The sequence below is a fragment of the Aythya fuligula genome, chromosome 2, assembly GCF_009819795.1.
Source record: "Aythya fuligula isolate bAytFul2 chromosome 2, bAytFul2.pri, whole genome shotgun sequence".
Taxonomy (NCBI): domain Eukaryota; kingdom Metazoa; phylum Chordata; class Aves; order Anseriformes; family Anatidae; genus Aythya; species Aythya fuligula.
The window spans coordinates 44,860,471-44,887,646 of NC_045560.1; the positions used below are offsets into that span (position 1 = coordinate 44,860,471).

General features: G+C 39.7%; 1 protein-coding gene across 1 annotated transcript; it reads right to left on the reverse strand.

Moving 5' to 3' along the window:
• Positions 1-228: 228 nt before the first annotated feature.
• Positions 229-27,176, reverse strand: PIK3R4 (phosphoinositide-3-kinase regulatory subunit 4). Its single transcript, XM_032181931.1, has 20 exons — positions 27,096-27,176; positions 26,077-26,837; positions 24,679-24,812; positions 23,929-24,511; positions 21,495-21,629; positions 19,381-19,602; positions 17,650-17,823; positions 16,311-16,456; positions 14,450-14,653; positions 13,431-13,632; positions 11,682-11,881; positions 10,490-10,700; positions 7,508-7,673; positions 6,515-6,679; positions 5,030-5,241; positions 4,616-4,747; positions 3,156-3,256; positions 2,013-2,101; positions 1,475-1,583; positions 229-849 (listed from the first exon to the last, which is right to left on the reverse strand). The coding sequence occupies exons 2-20, from the start codon at positions 26,804-26,806 to the stop codon at positions 679-681; spliced, it is 4,086 nt and encodes a 1,361-aa protein (XP_032037822.1). The 5' UTR covers positions 26,807-26,837; positions 27,096-27,176; the 3' UTR covers positions 229-678.

Sequence of the window (27,176 nt, forward strand, 5' to 3'; positions counted from 1 at the left end):
CATTACTATATACTACCAAGAGCCACACACAGACATGCAGTTTATGCTTAACAGGTTTTGAAGCATCATTGCTTGCCCCAGTTTTTAACCTTCTAATGATCACCGTAAAGTGTTTTAACACTGTAGAGATGGATCTTATAACACAAATTCCTTTTACACTGTAGCCACAGTATAACAAAATTACTGCAGAGGAACAATGGATATGAACAGAACCGAGTACCAAACAGGGAAGCTCAAGTGGACTTTATTATAGTTATTAGAATATACAGGGACATTAGTGCACTGGTTGGTATTTCATTTCTCAGATTCAATGCAGCAGCAGTCAGATGTTGAAATATTGTGCCAGCTGTTTCCTTTTTGTGCATTTAGATGTGTGGGACTTCTTTCAATCATCTTCTGAAAGATCCTTGAAGAACAGTGACAAACTAGGCTAAACAATTTCTTCAAAAACTGCTCAGCCTTTCAAGCAAATGCCATAGATACTAAACACCTTTAATAAAAAAGTGATTAAGAAGTGCTTTTAACAGGGTGGTAGGACACTGGTAACTGATTTTATCACCCCCTTTACAGTCTTTTAAAGTCCATTCTATTCCATGATCTGGAAGTAGTCCTTGAAAACTTCATTATAACACTATTTCTTTATTACAAATATTTACATACTATATATTAGTACAACTTTTATTTCCACACTTTAACAATCCCATCCCTTGATGCAGTTACTATAAACCCTTGAGTGGTCTGGAAAGTTGCTATATCTGTGATAATATCGTGATGTCCAACTGGTAGAGACTCTGGACCCTTCCGAGGGGTCTCATCAGTGGGCCCCATTTTTTGCTTGTTTTGAATTTCCTGTAAAAAAAAAAAAATATTTAGAGAAAGGTGACATTTGCAAAGAGTTATTGTCCCTTATAGTAGTTTGTCAGCATATGAAGACCAAAAAAACCCTCTTCAAACAAAAAAAAAAAAAAAAAAAAAAAAAAAAAAACCTTCCACCTTTTGATGGTTCTCTTATGATTATTCCTTGGTTCATTTCTTTTCATAACACACAACCCAAGTCTTGATTTGAACTGACATAACAGCTCATTAGGGAAAATCATGGTCATTTGTCATATTTATTTCAATGACACAAACTAGTAAGATTTGATGTTCCTCAAGGGAAAAAAAAGGTTACAGCAACACATACATCTGAGCTTTCCAAGAGTTTTTATAAAAGCCCGTTCAACAGAAGGAAAATAAGAAAAGAAACATATGATGTGGCTCCTGCATGTGTTACTTAGTAAGCCTAATTTTCTCAGAAACAACTGTTTTTTTTCTTTTAAAATAACTTCTTCCTAACTATGTCAAAATCCAATGCTGACACCATCCATAAAAATTAAGAGAGAGTTGTAGTTAAAGGCATCATGAAATTAATGTAACTCAGAGGGCCAACCCAAAGGCAAGCTGAATAGGTATCTATCAAACAAAGCAAAAATACCTGAACCACCTCTGTGCCCTCAATTATCTTCCTGTAGTAGGAAACAGATGGGCAATTAGAACTTCCTGCAACAACGTATGATCTCTCAGGGTAAGCTAGATCCCAAAACCTAAACAGAAAGAAGAAAAAAAAGCTGTTAAAATTTTTAATCAACTCGATATGGCTGTTTGAAACCCGTCTTACTCTTATGGTGAAAATGAGTGAGACCAAATACGGCATGCTTTCCACACTTGGTGGAACAAAGATGTAGAGAAATCAATATTCATATCATGCTTAGACATGCTAGTTTTCTGTTTCTTGACATGCAGCCTATCAACTAATTTACAGAATGGTACACACTGCATCTCAGGGAAGCACAGTTTTGCACTGCTGTTGTTGAGAACAATTTTTGCTGCTCACTGATGCTTGCTAGTGAATGCATCTTCAGCGTTATTGTTTTGGCTTCTTGGAGCTTACTTATGCAATGCTTTGCAGAACTTAATACACTGGCAAGGGTAGAAGGGAGAGTGTCAAACAAAAATGGTGTAGGTTTCATTACCTTATTTTCATGTCTGAGCCTGCTGTCAGTAATATGGGATTACCAGATGCTGGACTACAGTATATTCCATGGATACTGTGAGGGGAAGGCTATTAGGAAAAAGGAACATATAAAAAAGTACTATCAAAAGCTGTTGCCATGTTTCACAAAGTAAATGCATTCTTTACCATATTCATCCATACAATTTCCAAATATTTGTGACAAATGCCAAGTTACCTTGTAAACAGGCCACATCTTAAAATATTAAAGTAAATTGCTTCCTTTTGTTTTTTACAGTTCACAGATCAATGCAATGGATTAAACCCTTTGTAATGTAATTTCCAAGATACCAAGAAGTATTCTCAATGGTGGCAAATAAGAAAGAATATTTCTAACAAAATCAGGCAGGTGAATCGTATTGAGAAGCATATGGATGCTCAAACTTTTACATGACGAAGTCGTTAAGGAAGGAATATAACAGCAGAAAACTAGCCTGAATCACAAAGTTTCCTGTTTGGTTTTGCAAAGTGGGTGACCAAAATGAACTGAACTTGCAGTCCTTCTAGTACATACAAATTCAAGTTTAGGTGGATTCCAGATCTGCATTTACTATGCTTATAGAAGAACATGGGGTTATTTTTGTGTACGTAAAGATCTCCCAGACTGCTCCTTCCCCAATTAACTCCTGGAAGCAGAGGAACTTCATGCTCTAAACTGCCAGTTAAGTGTAGCAATGGCATTATATTACAAAATGAACATACAAAAGAAAAGATGCTTAATGAGGTACCCTCTATCCCAGAAACTACAAGTAAAAGTACGTACAAAATGCCATACCATAAATTTTGGCTTTGCTAAAAATCTGTACAGGCCTGCCTGGCTCACTGGTTTTGTGAGAATGTGACTGGATATAACAAGTGAACGTCACAAGTACATTTCACAGAGAGGGGAAGATACCAATGCAGATTCAAGTTACACTACTGTTTTACAAAGGGGATTTAATTTTGACAGCAAAACAATTGTGGTGCCAAAATAAATACCAGGGCAAGTTGCTGGTGCAACTGGCAAGGCCATGGAGACAGGTAACTGTACTGATGCACAGCATGGAGTTTGAGGTTGTTCTGGCCCCAGCTACAGAACAGAAGTGGGAAGAGAAAAAGACCAGACCTGCAGTTCTGAAAGAGGCGGTGCGCTGCTGGCCCACAAAGTGAAGCGTCGATCACCAGTTTCCATATCCCACATGGAGACTTCATTGTTGCCTTGAACAGCTACAGGGAAGATAATGCCAATGCATACAAATAAAACATGTGGCTTGGCTCTCACTACTCACTTTACTAACATGACAGAGAGGATGTCACAGAGATGCTCTTCACTTGCTCTCTGCAGCATTTGTTAGTCTTGCTTTATCAGCTATGCATGCATTTTGTCGATTTTATCCCTTGATAGCACTACAGTGCCTCCCTTAAGAGAACTTTAATCTCCAACCCTTTAAAAAGGTGTTAAAAATTCATTGTTTCCTCCATAGATAACTTCACATACTTCTTTAGGAATGATAGATGATTGGTTCAGCACTGCTGACTTTGGAGATTACTCCTGGGCAGATAAGACAGCAATCCAAAGTTATCAAGTTCAGTAACTACAATGAAGTTTCACACCCAAGTTTAGTGTAGACGGGCAAAGAATTCTGTTAAAGGGAATATTTTCATGCTTGGCATCACCTTAGCAGGCAAGGATTTGGAATAATATTCCAAAATGATTAATTTTGTCACTAATTTATTCTTGATCAGAGAAGAAAAAAAAATAAAAATAGAAAGCACAGAGTAGCTGCCTTTATTTACATGTTTTTAAAGAAATTTGTTTAGGTCCCAGGGTGGTTCATTACTAAAAGTAGTCAAACCTAAGAAGCAAGTTTAAGTAAGATATGAAACTCAAATCGCTCTCATTTTGTAGCAACTTCATCAGCTTTGTTATTGTAGGATTAGTTTCAGCTACTTATCCACTTCAGAATGGTCCTGACACAAACACTTAAAAGCCCTTTCCTTACGCACAGCGTATGATGGGGCTACATGCGGTGAGGATGAAGCAGCTGTGAATACACCAGATGAAGACTCTCAGAAGTTTTTAGAAAGCTCTAACCCATGACACAGCTGGATCAGATTCGAGAGGCAGTTGGACATGGAACAACCTTCCAGTCTCTGCTGTACAAAGGCACTGAAGGCAGTGGCAGAATTCCCATCAACTTCGATGTATGGCACAAGATAGGGTTTTGTCTTTTATACCATTTTGTCCATAAAGAGTGATGTGTTAGCACACAGGGAGGGACACTCACAAGAGTTGTAATGCTCCAGAAGATGAGAATTGGAAAGGCTGTCGTTTTCATAATGGCTTAGCACTAATTATTATTTTTTTCCTCTCTCTTTTTTAAATTTAAAAAGCCAAGAAGGGCACAGTGGTAGAATACAAGTATGAACTTCCCCTTTTTCCTTTCCCCAAGCAAAGCACAAGAAAAACTACAAGAGAAGAAAACAAACAAACAAGAAGACCCAGGGATTGAAGCAGAATTTGAAACAGAAGCTTCTTTAATAACAACCTATGGCAACTATGAGGGTAAGTTTAAGATCCTTTACCTGCAATTACCCAGGACTGATAGACAGGATGCATGAGCAGGCGTCTGATTCGGGCCTTGGAAGGATGAGAATGGCTGGAGATTGGTAACTGAAACCTCATGTCCCAGCACGCCATGGTACCATTGCTTGTGCCTGGTGAGAGACAGCTGTCTACAGTCAGAGGGACAATTACACGCGTTTTTACACAGTTTAAACATCTTTGTTGTGCTCTGTTTCTAGAGAGATGGGACCTCACCCTCAAACAATTATAGAGCAGAATACTTCCCACAAATAGATCAGGAGGTATTTCCTTCCCCTTCTTAGAGAACAACATATTCTAGTCAATCAAATCAAGCAGAAACTTGAGCTACAGTTATTGTAAAAGAAAACCAAAGTGGGGACACAAAAAGCAGCTCGTAAGAAATACAGGCTTACCAATACACAGCCAGCATTGGTGTATGTCCACAGCAAATGAAGTTATGAGGCCTAACTTCAAATCATGTTTCAGCGTCCAAGCGTTGCTGCTAGATCGCAAATCCCATCCAACCAGAGACCCATTAACTGTGCCATAAGCCAGCACTGACTGCGCTCCGGAATTGAAGTGATGCATGTCTACCACGCAGCCATCATCCTTCAAATCTAGAGACCTGGGTTAAAAAAATAAATAAATAAATTAGAAACAGATCACAGAATCACAGAATTGAAGGGGTTGGAAGGGACCTTGAAAGATCATCGGGTCCAACCCCTCTGCCAAAAATATTACTCCCAAGTTTAAGACTCCTTTCAATAGCTGAGGCCAACCAGCATTTTCTTCATATTACTTCAAGGCATCTGCCTTGGGATCAACTTTCCACTCTTAGTGCAACGGATGCTTACACTCTCTGAAAACTCTCTGCTCGAAGAACCTGCCGGCCTTTTGCAGGCTAGTAAAATACTGTCGAGAGCTCTTTGCATGTTCTTTGCAGTGCTCTGGCTCTCTTTGTTTCACATATTTCTCTCAGATTCATGTTCCATGCTTATCAGATATGAATCTACCCAGAGTCTACAGGCAGGAACGCATACCTTTTCTATTTTTTTCCTCTCCACTGTCATACTGCCAGAATTGTACTCAGCCACTCACTGTGTGTGCAAATGGAAACTTCTTCAGACACAAACACAGCATACACCAAAAGGGAAACATGTCTCTGGTCTGTAGTTTACATCTCCATTAGATTTTGCTTACTTCATTTACGAACTTAATCCCAGTAAGAGAGGACGTTTGAAACAAAAACCTTACTTTGGACAAAAAACAGTCTTTGAGACAAAGGCTAAATTTGATGGAGCCTGGATGTGTTCCTCTCTTGTTGCAGGAAGATTAAGCTGTTGAATCAGTACCAGCTATTCAAAATCACTTACATGGAGACAGGTAAGAAAGGTCTAAATCATCCCCAAACATTCTGCTAAATAGTATCTTATCTCTCATACATGTATGTTTGCGACCTTACTCACCTTAAAAGCCTGGGACAAAACACTGCAGGCCTGAGGCCAACACATTTATTGCTCATTTTGAATAATGACCTCTAAAAAGAATCTCCAAACTTACTTTATAAATGTTAACATTGTAACAGTGGAGGTAAGAAAATACCAATCCCAGTGCATAAATAAAAGAACTGAGAAATATTCAGACTGAGTGACTGGTTGAAGCTCATAATGAGACCGGTGATACAGGAGATACCAATAGCCTAGAGCTATAAATCCTCATCCCTCCACTGTTGCTTTTCAACCTGTCTTTACGAAGCAGGGTAAGATCACTGCTTATAGCCTTCCAGTACAGCCTGGGATCGATCAGCCAGCAAGAAGCACAGAGCAAAGACGCGTTAAGTCAGGAATACACTAACAGCTTGAGCTGCATGGTGAGATTTAAATGCTGTAAATACATACCTGCTTTGTATTGGATGAATTTTAGGAGATTTAGGGAGCTTTGAAGCCTCAATACCAAGAAGCTGGATGGCCCCATTATCTGAAGCTATAGCCAAATAATGTGAGCCTTGGCAGAATGTAAGCGTCTTGACATGTCCTCCAATTCGAGAGTATGTCAGAATTGATCTGAACAGTAAAAGAGGAGGGGGAGAAAGAGAGGAAATGTATTTTAAGAGAATTAATTTTTATTTACATTACCACAAATACCTATTTAAAACCACTGGCTCCTGAGAGAGCTCTGAGAATGTTTACTAAGTGTTGCAAAACTAGAGAGCAACAAAGCCAGAGTTGCTTCTGCAAGCTTAACTGTCCATCTTTGACCCTTTAGGCTATGACAGTCTCCAACTGCAGCAGCACACATTTGTCTACTAAAAAATAACAGTCTAACCTAGATCTCTATCAAAGTAGCATACTGTAGTTACTGTTACGTAACTGATACTGCAGTCTACTGCCTCTTTTTCAAAAGTATTTTCAGGCATATCCTCTTCTTCCAAAGATACTTCTGGCAGAGCCTGTCAGCCTCATATCCTCCTATCTGTGTTTCAATCAACAATACAGCTTTCCCGCATCACGTATCTGGATGAGACAGCTTAGAATAAAGCTACTTTGTTGAAAACAAAACAAAACAATACAAAACAAACAAACAAAAAAAAAAGCCAAACAAACTCAGATGGCTTTAAACAGCAGCACCAAAATATTTTTGTTTATGCTTAGAAATGAAGAGCCTGTAATTACAATTGTGAAGCACTCCCTCTGCTGTTTCAATTAATTAATGAAAGAAAAAGGTTTGCAAATGCAAACTATTATTTTAGGCTTGCATGCCAAGAAAAACACCAGTATATTTCAATAATAGAATCTCCAACATAGCCACAAGTGATTTGTATTTCCTCCGAGCTCTAGTCAATTTTTAACTCTAAAGAGTACCCCCCATAGTCTTATGAGTTTTAAAACTACCTGGTTGTAGTGGTTTTTCCTTCCATTTTTTGGCTGTTCCAGATTTTCACTGTGCCATCATTTGAACAAGTAGCAAAAATGGAATGTTCATCAGAGACCCGAATGCGGTTCACTGCAGACTTGTGTTCATGGAGGTGAGCTACCAACAACCCTTTGGGACGCCATCCTACAGGGAAAACACAAAAACAGAAAGTTTGGGGTTAATTTTGTAACCTAATAGGAACAAGAAAATTCCCCTGATCTATCCCAGTATGTCTTCTGGTGGATGACAGTCATTACAGTTCCAAAGCACAGAAGGCACTGAAAACACACAGGTAATGCATTTTAAAAGTTCAAGGCAAAAGCTTGTTCAATTCTGAACTAAAGTCTATGGGCAGAACTGAGTAAATGTTTTCTTTCATAGAGAAACTAGTGCACAGATCACCTGTAATCAGCCTATGCATACTTCTGTGCTCAGAAATTAAATCCCTTAAATGCCCCAAATGCACATAGCGAGCAACACATCTGAGCAGGCTTATGTAGTGCTTGAAGTGACAGGCTCAGCATTGCAGCACATGCTACACATCAGCTTTATGTACCTAATAAAACAAAGTTACAGCTCTACTAAATCCCAAGGAAACTTTATTCAAGTCCTTCAAAAAGAAATTGAGGACTTGAGCAGCCATGCAGTAACTCTTGCCAGGCAATTGTCAAGATTTGTGTGATGTTTCCTCCTCCGACATAAGCAAAGCAGACATATCGAGCTTCACTGCTAACAGGCGTCTGCTTCAGTGAAGGATTAACAACAGGTGAAGATTAATGAAGTAGAGACTACAGCAAATTTCAGAGTAACACAGAAACTTCAAATATAAAAATTATTAACAGACATAGACCTGTTAGAGCAAGTACAGAGGTAGGCCATGAGGATGATCAGAGCTGGAGCACCTCTCCTGTGAGGACAGGCTGAGGGAGTTGGGGTTGTTCAGCCTGGAGAAGAGAAGGCTCTGGGGAGACCTTATAGAGAACTTCTAGTACCTAAAGGGGGCCTACAGGAAAGCTGGGGAGGGATTCTTTGTCAGGGAGTGTAGGGATAGGGCAAGGGTAGTGGCTTTAGACTAAACTAAAGATTTAGCTTAGATTAAACATTAAGAAGTAGAGAAGGACCTGGGGGTTCTGGTGGATGAGAAGCTCGACATGAGCCCGCAGTGAGTGCTTGCAGCCCTGAAGGCCAACTGCATCCTGGGCTGCATCAGCAGAGGGGTGGGCAGCAGGGTGAGGGAGGGGATTGTGCCCCTCTGCTCTGCCCTTGTGAGACCCCACCTGGAGTGCTGCATCCAGCTCTGGGGCCACCAGCACAAGAAGGATGTGGGGGTGTTAGAGAGGGTCCAGGGGAGGCCAACAAAGATGATCAGAGGGCTGGAGCACCTCTCCTGTGAAGAAGGGCTGAGAGAGCTGGGGATGTTCAGGCTGAAGAAGAGAAGGCTCCGGTGAGACCTCATCGTAGCCCTTCGCTACTTAAAGGGGACTTACAAAAAGATGGAGAGCAACATTTTTGCTCAGTCAGATAACGATAGGACAAGGAGAATGGTTTTAAACTAAAAGAGGGGAGATCTAGATCAGATATTAGGAGGAAATTCTTCACTATGAGTGTGGCAGGCACTGGAAGAGGTTGCCCAGAGAAGCTGTGGATGCCCCACCCTTGGATGTGTTCAAGGCCAGGTTGGATGGGGCTTTGGGCAACCCGATCTAGTGGGTGGCAACCCTGCCCATGGCAGTGGAGTTGCAATGAGGAGATCTTCTAGGTCCCTTCCAGCACAAACCATTTGATGATTTTATGATTCTGGCACTCAATCCCTTCTGTGGCTGAGCAAATCAGCCACTTGTATTAGGACACATTATTTCATAAGTTCTAAAACTCCCTTCAAAAGACAAAACCATAACTTATCCAAGCTCAATCACAGTTAGCTAAGTTAAAATGCTATCTGGCTTGATCAGTTTCCTTGTAATTTTCAACAACTTCCCTTAAATTGATGTGGTAGCTGTATACACCTAGCTATATGTATGTACCTTTATGCTAGATTTACCAAAAGACTTTAGCATCGTAGTGTTGATCACTGCACGCCTAGCTAGTACAGACTCTGCTAACATCTGGAATTTAAGCACATGAATTCCCCTTAGCCTGGAATCTCCATAAGGGATACCCAGTAACAAGCACATGGAGTGGACAATACCAGCAGAAAATTTTGAGGGCTAATCTGGGTAAATTCCAAACTTAATTTTGAGCATCAAAATTTAAGTTGGGGTCATAGGAAGGTGACAAATTTAAAATTGTGCACATTTCCTCCACAGTTGCCGCCAAAACCCTGTTTAGCAAAACCTGGGCGTTGCTCCTTTCTGGTAAAGAAAAAGGAAGAAGAGGTAAAAACGGCTTTCCTTCCTCTCTGAAAGCAAGTGTAGTGTGGGAACACATCTGTTTATGGCTAGGCACCTATATCACCATTACAACCGTGGGAAGTGACAGGCTCCTTTGTAAACAAGGGCAGCTCAAACAGCTCACCCCAGTATGTGTGCCACTGGTTAAGAAAACCTGGCTGAGAGTTTAAAACTTTCACACAGGATGGTTGAAATTCTGGAGTCACTCCCTGAGTAACAATACTCACAGTTCTCACCTTCCAACAGCATTTCTCCCCTTGCTGAAACCAAGCTACAGGCTGCTAAAGGATGGCAAGTTATCTGCCATGTACCCTGTTGCAAACATCCTGCTTCATAAAACTCTCTGGAACAGGTAGCACACCCTGGGCTTTACACCAGTGGTTTGGGTCCACTACTGGAAAAATAAAGATCTAGGGTCCAGATCCTCTTTCACAGGTCACAGATATGTTTTACTAAATAGGTGTTCTGCATAGCAGGCATATTGCCTAAAATTTCCTGTTTTCTTAATGTTTTGCATTTTTCCTTGGAATTAATAGGTTTTTACTCTTCTTTTGTGTCTTTTTTTTTTACCTGGAGGTGGAGGCTTGCTCTCCCACTCAGCATTCTCCATCATCTGCTTGGCAATTCTTTCTGCATTACACTGTTCTCGCTTTTGCTGGATCAGCTGCTGAAGTTCGGTTTTGCAAGTGGTGATGCGTAGCTGGTATGCAGATGGGGACACTGAACTGCTCGGTACCTGTATCGTCGGTTTCCTGGGTTGAACAACTGTTCCATCGGATGTCTGCAACAGATAAGCACTTAAAAATATATGCCCTACATTCTACAATGGTAAATGTTTGCAGAAGTGATTGCTTTTAATACAAATATACAACAGCAACAACATTATTGACAATTTCATATTTCATATCCATCATGATACAAATTCAATCAAAAACATCACTTTTGAAAACAATTAAAGAGTGAAAATTATAGAAAAATGTAACCATTCAGTTACCCTACCCCATTTGCCTAGTCTGTTCTGTGTTCTACTTGTGGGAACTAATGTGCTGTGCTGTACACACCTCCACGTGATGACTACAGGAACAGTTATTCTTAAGACTGACAGAATTACAGATTAGCTCCCAAATGATTAATTGCTTATATTTGGCTTGAAAAATAAAAGCGCGAAGTGTTTCCACCTCAGTTCAGAGTGGACACTCATTTAAAGCTAGCAGAAGTTAATTTCCAACTAGAAACTGAATAGAAAGCAGAGCTCAGTGTCAAGAGATGCTTCCCCAGCTTGCAAAGCTCCCTGCCCATCCTTCTGTAGCCAGTACCAAGTATTACAGGTACAGGATGTCTACAGGCAGCTATGATTTGATACACTAGTTCCTATTTTCCAATTTAAAGTCATGGTATCTCATCTCTTCCTCACAACATGTATCCAAGCATACAACTTGAGGAGAAGTCTTTCCTGGCAGAACAGCTTATCTAACAATTGGCTGTTACGCAAAGCTCCATGCCTTCATGCAAAGCATACGTTTGTTAGCAAAGCTTTTTTGTTTAAGTGACTAAACTTATTTCCCTCCTCTTTTAATTCATATTTTAAAAATAAGAAGTTTAAAGTGCTACTCTGCTGGAGAAAAACACCAGAGAACAGCAACAGTTTAAAGTAAGTTCTAAACAAAACAAAACTACTTCCCATAGTCCCACTCCACGTTAAAACAACTGAATCATCTCAGTTTAAGATGAAAGATGCAAAGATGATGTTTTTCAGCAGTACCTGTGGAGAGGATGACAAAGCAGCACAAATGCCAGCTGAGGACTCTGAACGAAGTGGTTTCCCAGCTTGGATAGACTCAGGATCAGTCGTTTGCCCGTGTCCTTTGGGTATCGGCTGGGAGATGTTAGATGGTTCCAGGGACCCAAACATGCTTTTCCATTCTTCATTTACATTTGAATCTTGCTTTACATGTTTTCTAGCTATAAGCAGTTGGGGCATGAGGGAGGGGAGAGAGAGAATAAATGCAATGATGACAACATTCATTTAGGCTGGTCATTGCTTTCAGACTACACATGAAACTAATGTCTGCATGCCAATTTATTATCTATATAGTTAATGGAGAAAAACCACTGCTAGGTGGTTTAAGTTGGCTGACAGGGCTTTATGAAGCAAACAGAGCACGTGGCAAGTGCTCTGTTTACACCTTATTAAACCTAATTGACTCATTCCAGTATCGTGAAATTTTCTATTTATAAAGCTGCAAAATTAGACTCCACGTGAAAAATTCTTCCTTGCAAGTGTTACTCCTTTATTGGCATAAGTCTGGGATAAGTTTGTAATAGAACAGTACATAAATCAAATACAATCAGTTTTCTATCAAAATCACATCATCTGTAGATTCAAGAATGTTATCTGTAAACAGGAAATGTATTTTCATCATTCTTTTGGAGTCACTTAAAATTGTAAAATACAGAAAGTGAAATCAAAACATGTGACAAATTAGATTTGGATGAAATCAGTGAAGGAAAGTTGAAGGCACAAAGACTTTGCAGACAAGAGTTTTGCATAAAAGAAACCACACGAAGCACATACTCCACCTACTAACTTTTAAATCCTGCCCACTCCTCACTCCAGAGGATGTACAAAAATGAAAAATCCGGTACTTTTGTACTTTCCTTTAAAATTAGATGCAAAACATTTGCAGAGAGTATCTCAGTTATGGAAATAAGATGGCAATAGTTACATGGTTTGCATATACTTCTGTATTTTACACCTAAACCACAGAACTTAACAGTGGCATACAGAGAAGGGACCTACAAGTTGAAAGAGCTAAGAGGAAGATCAAACATCACCTAGAAGAAAAACTTATGAGGATACAGACAACTGGAAAAAGGTTAGCAGAAAGTGGATTTAAAAGGTGAGCCAGGGAATACGAGAGGTGTTTTTCTGTGTGTTTATTTTTGTTGTTATTTTTTAAGCATAAAGGAAAGCAGGAAACAAAGTAAAATGAGGGTGGAGAGGCAGATGAACTCTAAAGCAAAAAAAGTATGTACTTGGATGAATGACAACACTCCTCAGTGCTAGCCTGTTTCACACCTATGCTTCAGTCTTCCCCATACCACCTCAAGAAAGCATCCTGGATTTTCAACTTTAAAGATCTCATCACTTCTTAAGAGGAAACAAAGATAGTAGAAATGTATCCTTCACAATTTACACTTACTTACCACGGGTCTCTAGTCCTGTTTGTTGCAATCAGCACATACAACCTGTGCATATTGCTACTGCAAATGCAACGTTATTTAAGTACTCTTAAAAGCACAATATTCTTATCTTTCACTGTTGCAGAGAGCATTCCAGCCCCTCATGTTTCAAATAGCAGCAAACTACAGAGAAACTTCACTAGATTTCCTTATTGCAAACTGTGAGGATGGTGAAAGTTATGTAGGATGAATTGCTGAGTAAACTAAAGACTTCGTTCTCTGAAGGAAAAACAATACTTTATCTATATAGACCACAAAATATACCAACCGCGTTTGTCATCAGGCTCCTGTTTTGTTTTAACAAGATCCACTTGTCTGCCAGTTATTCCCAGAGCTGACAAGTCGATCACTCCTTTCTGACTGCTGTCGTGTAGGTGGCTCTGATCCACTATGTTGGCTTTAGCTTTATTTGATTTTAACATAAAATCTTTCAGTGCTAACAGTTTGTCTTCTTCCTCCTCAGTCATCCCCTGCAGAATGAGAGAAAAGATGTTATTTCTTTTTTGAGCAAGAACATGAATCAAAGCATGAAGATGCAAGCAGCAGCAAGACTAATGACTGTCTCAGATGCAAAGGGATAGAGCAGCACATCCCCAGAACTCAAGACACCAGTCTATCATTCATATGATATGAGCTTTGGGTAAGTTGCTGTAGTACATCTTTCTTCTTCAGGTAAATGCCTAGGAATGGTGAAAAAGCAGAATTGCACTTAATATCGGATCACTGTCTGGTGCAATCTGCTTAATTGCCACCTCAGCTATTCTTACAGCCCACAAAACATAGGAAAAAACAAACAAAACCCAACCACACACACATAGCTGCAGTCCTTCCTCGTCCCACTTCTCACTACTTTGTGTGGGTGATTCTTAGCGTTCCCCTCTTCACATGTAAACCTCAAAACTTTTCAGTTCCCTTTGGCCTTGGCACTGTTATTTGCATGTTTGTCTTTTCAACAAATGCATGCTCTCCTCTACAGCACTCTACACAGCACATATTCTGTAACACTGACATATTGTGTACGTCAGAAATTGAGACATACAACTGAAGTCTATAAAAAGAGGATATATTTGGGAAATCCAGACATAAGGCCGCCCTATTTCTGGTAGATCTTGTAAGACTCTTCCATGACTTCTGAACTGTTTGTCCTGCAAGCATATACTGAAATCAGTGAAGTCAACAGTTTGAAGGATCAGAACCTCAGACCAGAAGCCTCTAAGAGCAACTGCAGGGTTACTGTAGAGACATACAGAGCCCAAGACTCTCAAATTACAAATGAAAAACAATCACTTGTGAAAGTAGCTTCTTCAGCAGCTGTGCAATGGCAGGGTCCTCGGGGGGTGGACAGTCAGGGAGAGCACCATTCCTCTTCTTCTGACGCATCAGAAGGTGTCGAAAGAGGCTTGTGATATCCTTCGATCTTAAGACATAATCAAATATGGAACGGCTGACAGGCTCTTTAAGTACACTTAGCAAAACTATTTCTTTATCTATCTGCAATTCAAAAAAAGAAACCAGTCAACATGGAGGATATCCATATAGATATGGAGAAATCTAACAGTAAGTGCTGTAGTTTCATGTCTACAGTAGTTTGTGTTTGTTTGTTTTTTTTCCCTAGCTCACAAATCAGTAACTGGACAAGTACAAATATTAATAAAAATATCTTCCTATGAAGGCTTGCTCTAAAAGCTACTTTTAAACTCTGTCCTGAAGAGATACTTTTAAGCTTACAATAACAACAACACAATGGTCACATAGCATATTGAAATTATTGCACATGATTATGCCAATAATCTAAATTCAATTTCTCTGCTTTCTTGAAAATAAAATCTCTCCCTGTGTTGTTCATTCCAGATATATCAGATTTTCTCAATTCTCTTTCCCTGTTCTCCCAGCAGTCTCAGAATTTTAGTTTGGCATTGCTAAGTGGAATTAAGAATTCCACTAGTAGTGCAACACTATTTCAAACTGTGTCACTCTTTGTCTTACATTTACCCTCTAAAAGTATTAAATAGAAGAGCTCCTGGATCAGTCCAATTACTGTCTTTTTCCTTCAGTGTATGCAATGGTATAAGGATGCACAAGAATGTAATTACGTAATAATCAAAAGCATATTGCGAGTTTAGTAAACAGTCACAAGAAACCAATGGGTTGGGGCATAATTTAGAATCATTAACTGTGGAAGTCCTTATAAAGACTGCTCGTTACTATTAAAACAGAGAACAACTTTCGATTCTGGCAGGTGGTGATTCAACGTCTGGGACTTACTCCTCATAACAGGCTGTCTACACGAAATACAAATTCAACATTAGTCCAGAGTGAGGATTTCTTCATTACAACCCAACTCCCTGCTTGCTTACTATATTTAGTACTGCGTAGCAAAGAAAAGATTCATACACTAAAAATGAAGCAAGAAATGAACAACACAGATATTTATCAACCAATGCCTAAAACACAGCAAAAGCCAGTCAAGAAGAGGTAAACAGAGAAAAATATTATTTTAATTAAGGTGCCAGCTGCATGATTTCCGGAAAAAAAAAAAAAAAAAAAAAAAAAAAGGTTAAACACATGATGCACTCTTCAATGCAAGTACTGTGACTGTTTCTTATCTATTTCAAGACCTGAGAGGAAATCTACAGGTCCTAAAGTTGTACACAAAGATGTCGAGGTAATTCATGTTACCAGCATCACGCAGGTCATTCCAAGACATACTGTGTTAGGAAATGGCTTAACTTACTCATGCTGAGCACTCTGCTCTTAGTCTTAGGCAAAGCACACAAGCAGCACTGCGAAAACCACAGGCTAGCAACACTAGCAGACTGTTCATGTTTTCAGCCAGCGGGGCAAACTACTCTTGTAGATGAAAGCACAGAGCGCAGAAACACTTGGGTCATAGCCAACTTTCCATGCCTTTTACTACAGAGTAGTGCAACATCGCAGCAGTGTGACTGCAAATAACAAATTTAAGACAAGCCTTTCAAACATGCATGGCAATGGCCATTCAGTCAACATTTGCTGAGATCAAAAAACTCTATCACCTCTACACTTATTAGAAAAAAATAAATAAATCTAGTAACCAGAACCATGAGAATGACAGACCTAAGAATTATGACTGCTTGGGGTATATTCACATTAATAGTTGAAATATTACCTGTATTATTGGTTGTGTGATAAAAGGATTGAGGTATGGCATTAGCTTGCAGTAGACATCAGCAATATTTAGATACTGAGCTACCACAGTGATAAAGCCCACTGCACCGTAACGTATCCACAGATTAGGATGGCACAGGAAAGGTGCTGAAAGAAAATTAAGCTGTTAGAATACATCATTCAAATTAAAGAGAGAGGATCATCGTGTATATGGCAGTCTGTGATATGATTTCCTTCCCTATAATCACCCCCCAAATTCAACCCTTCCTCCTTCAGAGCACCAAGGTTGACAGCTGAATTGAGAAGACTATTTCAGAGAGTTTACTGGGCCTGTGGCGCTCAGCTTCCTTGCTGTTGCCAAAAAGCTTGATTTTCCTGTTTATTCATTTCACTTCCTAATTGTCAACTCTAGATTTGGAAAGGAGACTAAGCCAAAAATAAATGCTAACCCTAATCTGGGCAGTTACAGAGCACTGAAATAACAGTGATTTTTTTTTTTTTTCATTTTTAATTAAATACTTTATTCCTTCCTTCTTCCACTTTTTTCCTTGTGCAGTCACTGTTTATATCATAAGATTACTTCTCAGTTCCCTTGTTAGACTAAAAAGTCTGTCTCAATTACGTGGGTTTTAAGAAGTTATAATCAAGGGACAGTATCCAGTCATGAGATATAACCACAGATCATCTGCCTCAAATTCTGAATGCTTTTGAAAAGTCATAACAGGAAGAAGCAGACAGTTTCAAAGATGAGTTGGTCTTTTCTTTTCTACAAATAGCTGGTGAATGCTTAAATTAAGCTGAAAAGCCTGATGAGGCCAAGTAGAGGCCAACTCATTTTTTAAAGTTCTATAATAAACTGTAAATGAGTGAGATGTAATTTTATGGTGTTCAAAACAGGATGAGAAGGGATCATGTATTGTCTGAACGACTGGATTCCCCTGTTCATCAAAGGCCAATGGGTAAGACAGTTTGCAAGATATGTGCCTGACCAACTTTCAGAAAGCAACTAGGGATCTGAGGTTGACATGAAGAAAAGATCTTAAAGCAGAAAGTTTTCAGACTTAAGGTTTGAGTATTGTGTTTTTTTTTTGCCATCCTATATAAAGTCAGAGAAGATGTTTTCAATTTGTTCCAAAGTGATTTTTTTTTATTTTTTAAAGAGTTCTGAGCACTAACAGAGTCCAATAAGCAACAATTTATTAACTTAATTTCAAGTCAAGTAGACTCTAAAACAGTACAACAGGTTTGCATATTGGACAGCTAAGCTGGCTGTGAAGCTTTATGCAGTACTAAGTTTTCCTTAATAGCAAAACAAGGTAATCTCCAGTATTCCAACTTACCAATATCACAAGCAAATTCATAAATATGGGGCTTTTGCAAGAGGCCTAACTGGCACATACAAGTAAGAGCATTGAGGGCCTTGTAAATGACAAATTCTTCAGCATCACTGAGACCTTGCTGAAGCAGAGGTTTCAGTATGGACGAGCTTTGCCAGCCAACGTAAGCAGCAACACCTGAAACATTAACAAAACAAAAAGAAAACACATAAAAATCCAAAGTAGCACTTCCTTGCCTTTCCTCACCAAAGTTTAAAATCTCGATCCCCTGGAAGGCAAGGACATTTTCCAGGAAGTTATCTAAACAAGAAATATGTGCATATATTGAGACAGCAATGCAGAAAACAAACATCTAGGCCTCAGTCCTACAAAACCGTGAATGTGCTAAACGCAGGATGTGCATTAAAATTTCTTAGAAGACCAGGGACACGGATTATAATCAGAGATTTAAAAAAAAAAAATTGTTAAAGACTAGGAAGGACGCATACTTATTTCTAATCTTATTTCAATCTTTTAGATTGACCAGCACCACCTTGCAATAACACAATAGAACATGGGAAGTTAAATGATTTAACATTACTAAATCTACATCTTCTACTAACCCCAAGTTAAAAAAAAAAGGGCTTCTAAACTCTTATGTGCACTGGCTGCACATAATTAAACATGAGTTAGTTCACATTTTTAAAAGTGCACAAACTTTGGGTAACACAGCATAAGACAAAAATACAAATTTAGAACACATCTGTGGAGATTTTGAAGAGATACTGGAAATAAAAGGGGTTAAAAATGCAGGCTGCATGTCTTGGTTTTTACACTCAGTTGTACTACATCTCTCTACATGCCGTTTGCAAGAAACCAGGGCACTGTGACCTGTGCTTTGGCTACCCCCTTGGTCCCTCTAAACTAATTCTGACAAGCTATCAGCATCACATCTTGGCAGGGTTTGCCAGTGCAGCATTCTGTAGCTTCTGCTTGTAATGGAACATGTGCATATCATAATGGCCCTGCTGGAAGTTTGGCTGTGCTCCTTTTTCTTGCCGTGCACCAGCACTACCTTTTTTATTTTTTTTTTTAACTCAAATACTGTAGTCTGCTGTGGGAAAGTTTTCCTGGCCTGAAAATCCTGAACAATAGTTATATGGAATAATTTTCAACATAAGTGGAATATTAAATACACTAGACAGTTGATACAAAAACCATCATGTCACTGGCAAGGTTTTTAAAATCATTAATTTGTATGAACTGATTAAAATCTTTCATTGATGTTTCAAAGCGCAAAAGTTTTCAAATTATAATTTTAACCTGTAACAGTTCATAGTTCTCATCACATGAACAGGTCTATTGAGGTTAATGGGACCGTGCACACGTGTAAAGAAATGCATCCACTAGAAGGCTTTCAGAAATCTTAGCATTTATTTGTTGTAATTTAAATTTTTCAATTAGTGGCTTTAGAAAGGATTAAAAAAAAAAAAAAAGTTCATTTTTAATGTTAATCTAACCTAGCCTTAAATGTGTCAGTCTCATTTGTATGAAATATTTGGACCAAAAAAAAGTATATTTGTATTTACATTGTCTCTTGTGCACTCCATCAAGAAACATTTACACACAATAATGCAGCAGGTCCTTTCCTAAGAATTATACACATCTTTAATAAGAAATGACTTAACAGTTTCCAAGATATGCAGAAATAAATTTTACATTTTACCTCTCTATGCTGGCTGAAAACACACTTACCTACAATGCTGTCGAAGAAAGCTCCTCGAAGATGCCAGTCATTCTTATCATTTAAGAAAGTGATCATATGAGACAGAAGAACATCATTGGCTTTTTGACGTCCAAAAAAGACACAGAGACGTGTTATTCCATTTTCCATTAGTGTTTGTTTCACAATATTCTCTGGGTCACTCAGCAAAGTCACAACTTTCTGCTGGACCATTTCATGCAACGCTTGCAACTCTGCAAGAGCGAACGTTTGGATTGGTGAGAAACAGCATGTGCACATATACTGCCTGTTGCTAAAGGAGTTACACTGATACACCATCCTGAAAAACTCCCTGAAGAACTTGCTGAGATCGACAATGCCACGGGATCCCAACAGTTCCAAGGACTGGCATACAAAAGACTTCAGATTAAGCAAAAGGGTAGTGCTAAAGTCAAAGACTATAGAAATGTGAGATATTCTTCCCAGATATATGTAATTCTAAATTTGTCATAACTTCAACTCGGATGAACCAACTCATCTCACATATAGGTGAAATGCAGATGTGAAGAATCATTAGAACAAGCAGCACTGTTACAACAGTAAACAAAGTACTTCAAGACAATTCTGGCTTTACATGTTTATTTGACTGTGAGTTTCCAAATGTGTGAACTGACAACGGATCAAGGCTATATTTTTACTTAGGTGTGTGGATTCGCTTCATTAAGGTCAGAGAGAAATAAACAATACTCCAAAAAGTACTTCCAATTTCATTCAATACTAGCAGTCATCCTAACAACACTGACAAAACACTTTGAAAGTGACCTCACCCCTGGCTTCTATTCCATGATGCAACTAAAAAATGAACCACCTCCATTAAGTGGAAGTAATAATACTGTTAATGCATAAGCTAATACTGAAAACCATACAAGAGAGGTTCTCAAGCAAATAGCGCAAAATTTTCTGATATTGCTATCCCAGCTTTGCAGGAGTAATTACCATTTGCCCACAGGCAGTCACAAGACCAGTTAATTTGCTTTCTACAACTGTCAGTCACATAGAAAAGTTGCCTTCTGGGTTCAGATTTCTCAGGCTCAGTTTCTGCAAGCATGAAAAGAACAGAACTAATCAAAATTTTCTTCCTTGCATTACTTCTTTTATCTCCAAGCTATTTTGGAGGAATAGAGGACAGTATCTCTCAGAAACGTAGCCTGTGAGATGGACCTACCTTTCTTTCACGCTTAAGCAATTCTCAACACCCAATGGCTTATGTGAAGAACTGAAAGGAGCCCCCTGTTTTTTTTTAAAGGCATTGTTCTGCAACTATTTAAAAGATAATTGAAACACATATTTTTCCCTGACAAATGGAGTACGCACGAGACATTTATCATTACAATTAGTCACAGATCTATTCTGGACTAAGTAGATTAAAATGACACGTTTTTAACCAAAAAGCTCTTCCCAATTTAGAAAAGTTGCCCAGCATTATTCAAGAAAACTATGTATCACTAAAAGGCATTGAAGCTGACACAAAGGCCACTTATTTCTTAACCCTCCTTTCCAAGAGAAATAAAAAAAAAAGCCATCCTTAGAATTTTAATTCATTTTCTGTGCTATACCACAGATTGCCATGTTACTGTCCAATGAAATTCACATTTTCAGCATCTTCAGACAAAAGACAGACAAAAATTACCAGGCGTATGAATAGAAGGGAAAGAATGACTGAACAATACAGTACTATGATTATGCTAGAACTTGTCAGATTTTTCAAAGCTAACCCTGCCTGGCGCTTCAAAGGAAGTGGTATTTGGAACACAGCCACTTTTACGCAGCTAACTTATTTATGGGACCATGAGTGAAGCAGGATACACAGCCAGTCAGTCAGCATCAGAGCCAAATACCTTGAGAATTTCTGGAGAAGAAAAGTGTGCTAGTTTATTTATTTTTGTCTTTCACAGTGTTCAGGACAGAGGTGTCAGTTTCTGCATGAAGCTGTATCAGATACACTTTGATACTGCTCGAAGCAAAGCACTCTTCTCATTTAATAGGAAAGCAAAGCTTCAAGCGTTGAGTGAAATCAATACTAAGCAGGAGCTTTGGCCTACGATTTGCTGTTATAAGCAGGCAAGGTAAGCAGGCGTGACAATACCTGTGTCATAGTTATCACTAGGCTGAGATGTTTCATCCATTTCTTCACCATTTGGTTCATTTTCCATATTCAGGTTTTTCAGCTGGACTAACTCCAGAAATCTCAGAGCTGTTTCTGCCAACAACGCTATGTTTTCTGCAGAGGAAAACATTTTGGTTAAGAATCGTTCTGTTTTGCCAATTTATACCCTTCTGATGATCCCTTACAAGAGATTAAAACCACTCAGAACACCAGTCACAACAGGCAAACAGCACTGAAATTACACAACATGTTCTGTTAACCCACTTCAGGGACTCATGTCCCTGACCACAGAGAAGCTACTGAGTACATCACACAGTAATGTCATGTAAGCAAGTGGAAAAACTGTAAGGATATCAAATGTAACAACAACTAATTTTAGTCTTCTAGAACTAGCCCTAACCACTACCTAATCTCAGGCTAATGACTCAGTTACTTGATAGAACTTAAAGGCCAATTAACCCAAATCAACAACCCAAACAAACAAGAAACCAGCACGCCAGGACATGTACCCTAGGGAATAACAACAGGGCTACCCTTGAGGGCTGGATTCCAATGTTAGGACATTCGTACCCATATTTATCCACGGGATTTGGCACTATTCTGCTGTGTTTGGAAGCTGCAGAAGCAACCCAAGCTATATGGGTCAGGCCGCTGCTGGCACAGGAATAATCCCATCAAGGCTTTAGTCCCACTTAAGCAGTCATTCTGAGTCTCATCCAAGACAACACCAGCATGCCAATGGAGACTGTACACAGCCCAGGTCAAATCCGGTAAGTCACCAGTCTGACCACTTCCAACCAGTGGCCGATGGTAACACAAGGTAGCTCAAGCATTAAGCTGCCTTTAAAAACATATTTTGTTATTTACTTATTGAAATGTAATTGCTTTCTTAAAAGAAAAGCTACTTGAATTGAGGGCAACTTAGCCAGATAACCATCTACAATTCAAATAACTGTCAAATTTCAGAAAATATTCTAGCTGCATTGAAAATAAAGGCAATCCACTTAACATAAAAAGAGAAACTGTTTAAGCAGATGCAATTGGAATCTATTGAGTAGTGAGATCTATAGCCTGTTTGCAATTATAGGAAAAGAGATAGCATTTTGGTTTTGTCCATTTCACTTTATTTAACAAGCTCAGCTTTATATTAGTTAAATTGGAATTTTATTATGAATAGACTGGAATTTTACAAGATTTGGTTTTGTTGTGTTGTTGTTTTTTTTTTTTTTCCTAGTCTACAAATAAAAGTGAGGCTTGAGAAAAATGTTTCTCTTATAAAGCCCTAAATGCGGAAGACCAACGTGAACAAAATCATCTGGTTCTATTCACTACTATACATTGCCTTCAATAACGAGCTTTATCAGTTTATTTAGTTAAAAAAAAAAAAAATAAGCCAGCCATCACCTTCAACTGAATGATGGATTTGTAAATTAAAAAAGTAAAAACTTTTTTAAAAAAAGTAAAAAAAAAGTAAAAAGTAAAAAATGCTAGTCATAGCAAATAAAGGTAATTGGTAAATAGAAAATGAAGGTATCATTACAAAACTTTTCCTGAACCACCAGAATTCAGATATCTAAATAAAATATGAAGAATACATCTGCTAAGGTCAAAGTCAATCTATTACATAGCAAATAATATGATTTCAGCTCCAAATATCAAATTTCACTCTGTGGGAAAATAAGTCTGAAGCATAATAACAAACTGATGCTTTAAATCGAGTTTCATATTTATTCGTTCCAGTTGGGCTGCTCCAAGCAAACAGTTTGAGCTAATGAAACATCAATTAAAATAAATTTATAAAAGCTGCAAAGGGTGGGTAAGCTCAGAAAGCCCTGTTCACATACTTAGATATATATGGCTGCTTGGACACGTGGCTTTACTTGTTACATTCTTTTTTATTTAGGGAAGAGATGCAGAGCTGCTTCCCTGAGCATGAGGATCTAAACTCCGACTCCTTCCCTTAGCTGTGAGCAGACTTGCTATGTGCTACATTCAGGCCCTAACCCAAAATGAATATACACATTCTGCAAGTTCTTTTCACATGCAGAACCACGAAGGAAAATGAATGTTAATTTATACGTATAACAAAAAAATAATCTAGCAAAGAGCAAATGAGTTTTCCCAATTATTTTACATGTAATTATTTACTTTGGGCACAGACCTACACTAGAAACTCATTTGATAATACAAGCCAACTCACAGAAATTATTAAGTTGCTGCCACCCCCTGAATCAATTAGCTCAGGTGAATATGGGCATCTTTACCTGCAGGAATTTCTGAGACTTCTGGAGAGAATTACTGAAATAGAAACAGCAAGCTGCTGGATCATTTTGAGTAGCCGAGACAGTTAAGGAAATACAGAAAAGAAAAAAAAAAAAAAAAGATTTGGAGTTTTGACTGGATTTCCTCTTACCAGCATATGCAAGTCTGACGATAGTGGCTTCATCTTGGGCCAAGTGTGCAATGCCCGGCAGGATGTATTCTGGATAAATGTTAATATCATTGCGTGGCACTTCTTTGACGAGAGCAAGAACTTTAGTTAGTGTCCTCACAGATTCTGCCCTCACCCTGGGCACAGAGTCGTTGCTGAAATGTAACAGATAAGGAGTAATACGATCCAGAAGAATCTCTACACTTAATCTTGGTGCTAAATGAAGGATCAGTTCCAAAGCAGCCAGTTTTGAATCACAATATTTGAGAGTCTGTAAACAGGAAGTTATCACAGACACTAGAATAACCAGCCCATTCTCTTTTGTCTCTCCCTCGGCTTTCTCTGTGCGGTCATGCCCACAGAGATTGTGAATGATGTTGTCCAGATCTTTACGTATGACCAATATACGCTCATCTGCCGATACAAACGTTTCCTTGGCAAACTGGGCCATGTAAGGCTGAAGGAAAGTGTAAAATATTTCAGGAAATGCATTGTTACGTTGCTGTTTCAAATAATCTTCAGCTGCTAAACGTTTATCTGGCTCACGATGGACCATCTGAGTGACCTTGAGAAAGGCAGAAGCAGGAGGAAGTGGGAGAGAAAGATTAAAGATTTAGACATTTGTAATGAAAAAAACAAAAAAGAAAAATCAACAAACAATTTGTCACCAATGTAGGTGAAAAACTACACACAGATTACACAAATGATTCTACTGCTGTAGTCCATCCTTACCAGTTCTCTGATACTGCGGTCTTCGATTTTGTTTAGAACTTGATCAGGGGAGAAGTGGCCATTTCTGTAAGCCAAAAGTTGAGATAAATCAAACATGGGTACACCTTCTGTGAAGAGCTCTGCTATTACACAGCCTGGAAAAAAATAGTCAAAGATATCAGAGGATTATAAGCAGACATTTTGACTTTGTTTCCTATATGTGGATAAGCACAGAACCTACGTGAATCTTAACTCAGTTAAAAATAAGGCAAAGGAACTGACAAATTAGCTCGTGGAAATAGGTCAGCATTTCCACCTCCAAAACCTGGCTTTTGCACTTGATCCCTGAAACATCTCCCAGGTATTCTATTTCAAACCTGCCAACAGCAGCGTTGTTTGCAATTAGGAAACATGAGGCACTGATTTCAACCACCTGCCAGCTGGAAAATACAACACCAGAAAAGGAACGCACATCACTGTCACATGGAAGAAGTCTGCCAGTAAATCAAGTGTGGACCAGGCAGGAGGTCAAAACTAAGTGGCCCTTTTACAGAAGGCAAAGGAATAACCTCTACTTCCGCAGTGATGCTGGGGGACAGCATACATTCACTCAAACAAGCTCAAAAGCTCAGTGAGAAGTGACAAGATTGCCAAACTCATCCCCCCTGTTGTGTATATGATACATGTCTTCTTCAAAGGCTTGTGTCCCATTCCTGCAGTTTACTCCCAATGGTCAGCATCCTGCTGTATCAGTGGAGCAGCATGGAAGTTTGGCCGTAAGAGCAGCTGGTGAAAGTGCAGTAACCATTACCTTTACATCCAGATTTTAAATATTATTATTATTATTTTAAATAGGCCAAACTTATGGCTTTCAAGTTACTCAAGACAAGCCCGAGACTCAGGACAAGCTCCTGCAATGGGGCTCTATCAAATATTTGTGAGAAGCACCATGAGAGGAGCTTACTGAGTTATCCAGCTTCCTACTTGTGGGAAAAAAATTAAACAAGAAGGGGCTTTGAAAACCAACGTCGCCAAATTGCACTGAAAACTGGGACAGTCCCCAGGCAGGTGGATCTTAGGTGTGCCACTGACTGGTTCCTCCTCTTGGTTCCCATGAGACATACAGTATGCATCCCTGGGACCTCAGCCACCTCAGCATGATGTGCTTAAGTTTTATTGCTTACTCTATTGTGTCTATACTTTTTCTGTGAATGAAAGGTTTGGCATTCAGTCTTAATGCTTAAAGGAAGCAAGTTTTTCCCACATGCTGTTCTCTTAAGCCCACCGTAGAAAAAAAAAAAAAAAAGTTAAAAATTGGTTAAAAACAACCAAAAAAATAAAAGAAAAAACACACAAAACTTTTTGTGCACCCCTGACACACGGCCATGGAGAACACACTGATCTCTCCGGATCAAATACCTGCAGAAAAGATATCCATTGCCCGTTTTAACTCCCCTCTCGTTCGCTGATTGCTATTTGCCAAGTCCACCAAAGGGGTCGAAGGATCCCGAATGTTCTCCAGCTCCGTAGCAAACATACTTCCATCGACGAAGCGCTCGGGAGCGATGTAGCACGTTCTCCTCCGCGACGTGTCAAAGAAATAATTGAAGTCAGCGGGATTGTCTTCGGGGAGATAGGTTGGCTTAAAACTGGCAAAGTCGGTGAGAAGAACCCAGTTCCAGCTGGTCACCATGATGTTCTCAGTTTTAATGTCCCCGTGGCGGACTCCGGATTTGTGGGCTTGGTCCACCGCGGTAAGGATCTGGAAAGCGATCCACCTTTTTTCGATGTTATTGAGGAATGGCCTGGTGCTAATCCGATCGTAAAGGTTGTCCCGTACGTACTGCCTGAAAAGCATGGCAGCTTTTTCGGACAAAGTCGCTTTCTGAAAGGGGAGGCAGTTCTGCGCCGAGTGCAACCTTATCTTCAGCTCCTCCAGCTCTTGCTTGTAGCTGGTCAGGGGTAAAGTGGGATCCTGGATGGCAAACACCTTCACGACCACCAGGCCCTCCCGGTGCTTGGCTCGGGCAACCTTGAAGAAGCGGGTGCTGCCCAGGCTCTTGTCGTACTCGAAGTCGTGGATGTCGGAGAAATAGCTGTCCACCGACAGGATCTGCGACGGGGCGATGCCAGCCAGCTGGTTCCCCATGACGGCGCACCGGCGGGCGGCACCTCCCAGCCTCAGGAAATAAAATAAAAAAAAAAAAACAAAACACAATTCACACAATTTCACACCGAACAGACCCAGCCCACATCGGCAGCATTCACAACTTTGCTCCTTTCCCCCCACGGAGCCCCGGGGCGGCCACCGTGTCCCCCCCCCACACCCCGAGCGGGCCCCGCCGCCGCCGCTCCGGCCCCGCTGCGGGCTGCGCCACTTGGGGCTGTCCCCCACTGCGGTCCCCCACCATCAGCCGAGCCCCTTCCCCAGCACTCACCGGCCCGGCACGGCTCGGCACGGCCCGGCTCGGCTCGCCCTGGCCAGGCAGAGCCGGGACCCCCCTCCCCGGCCGCGGGAT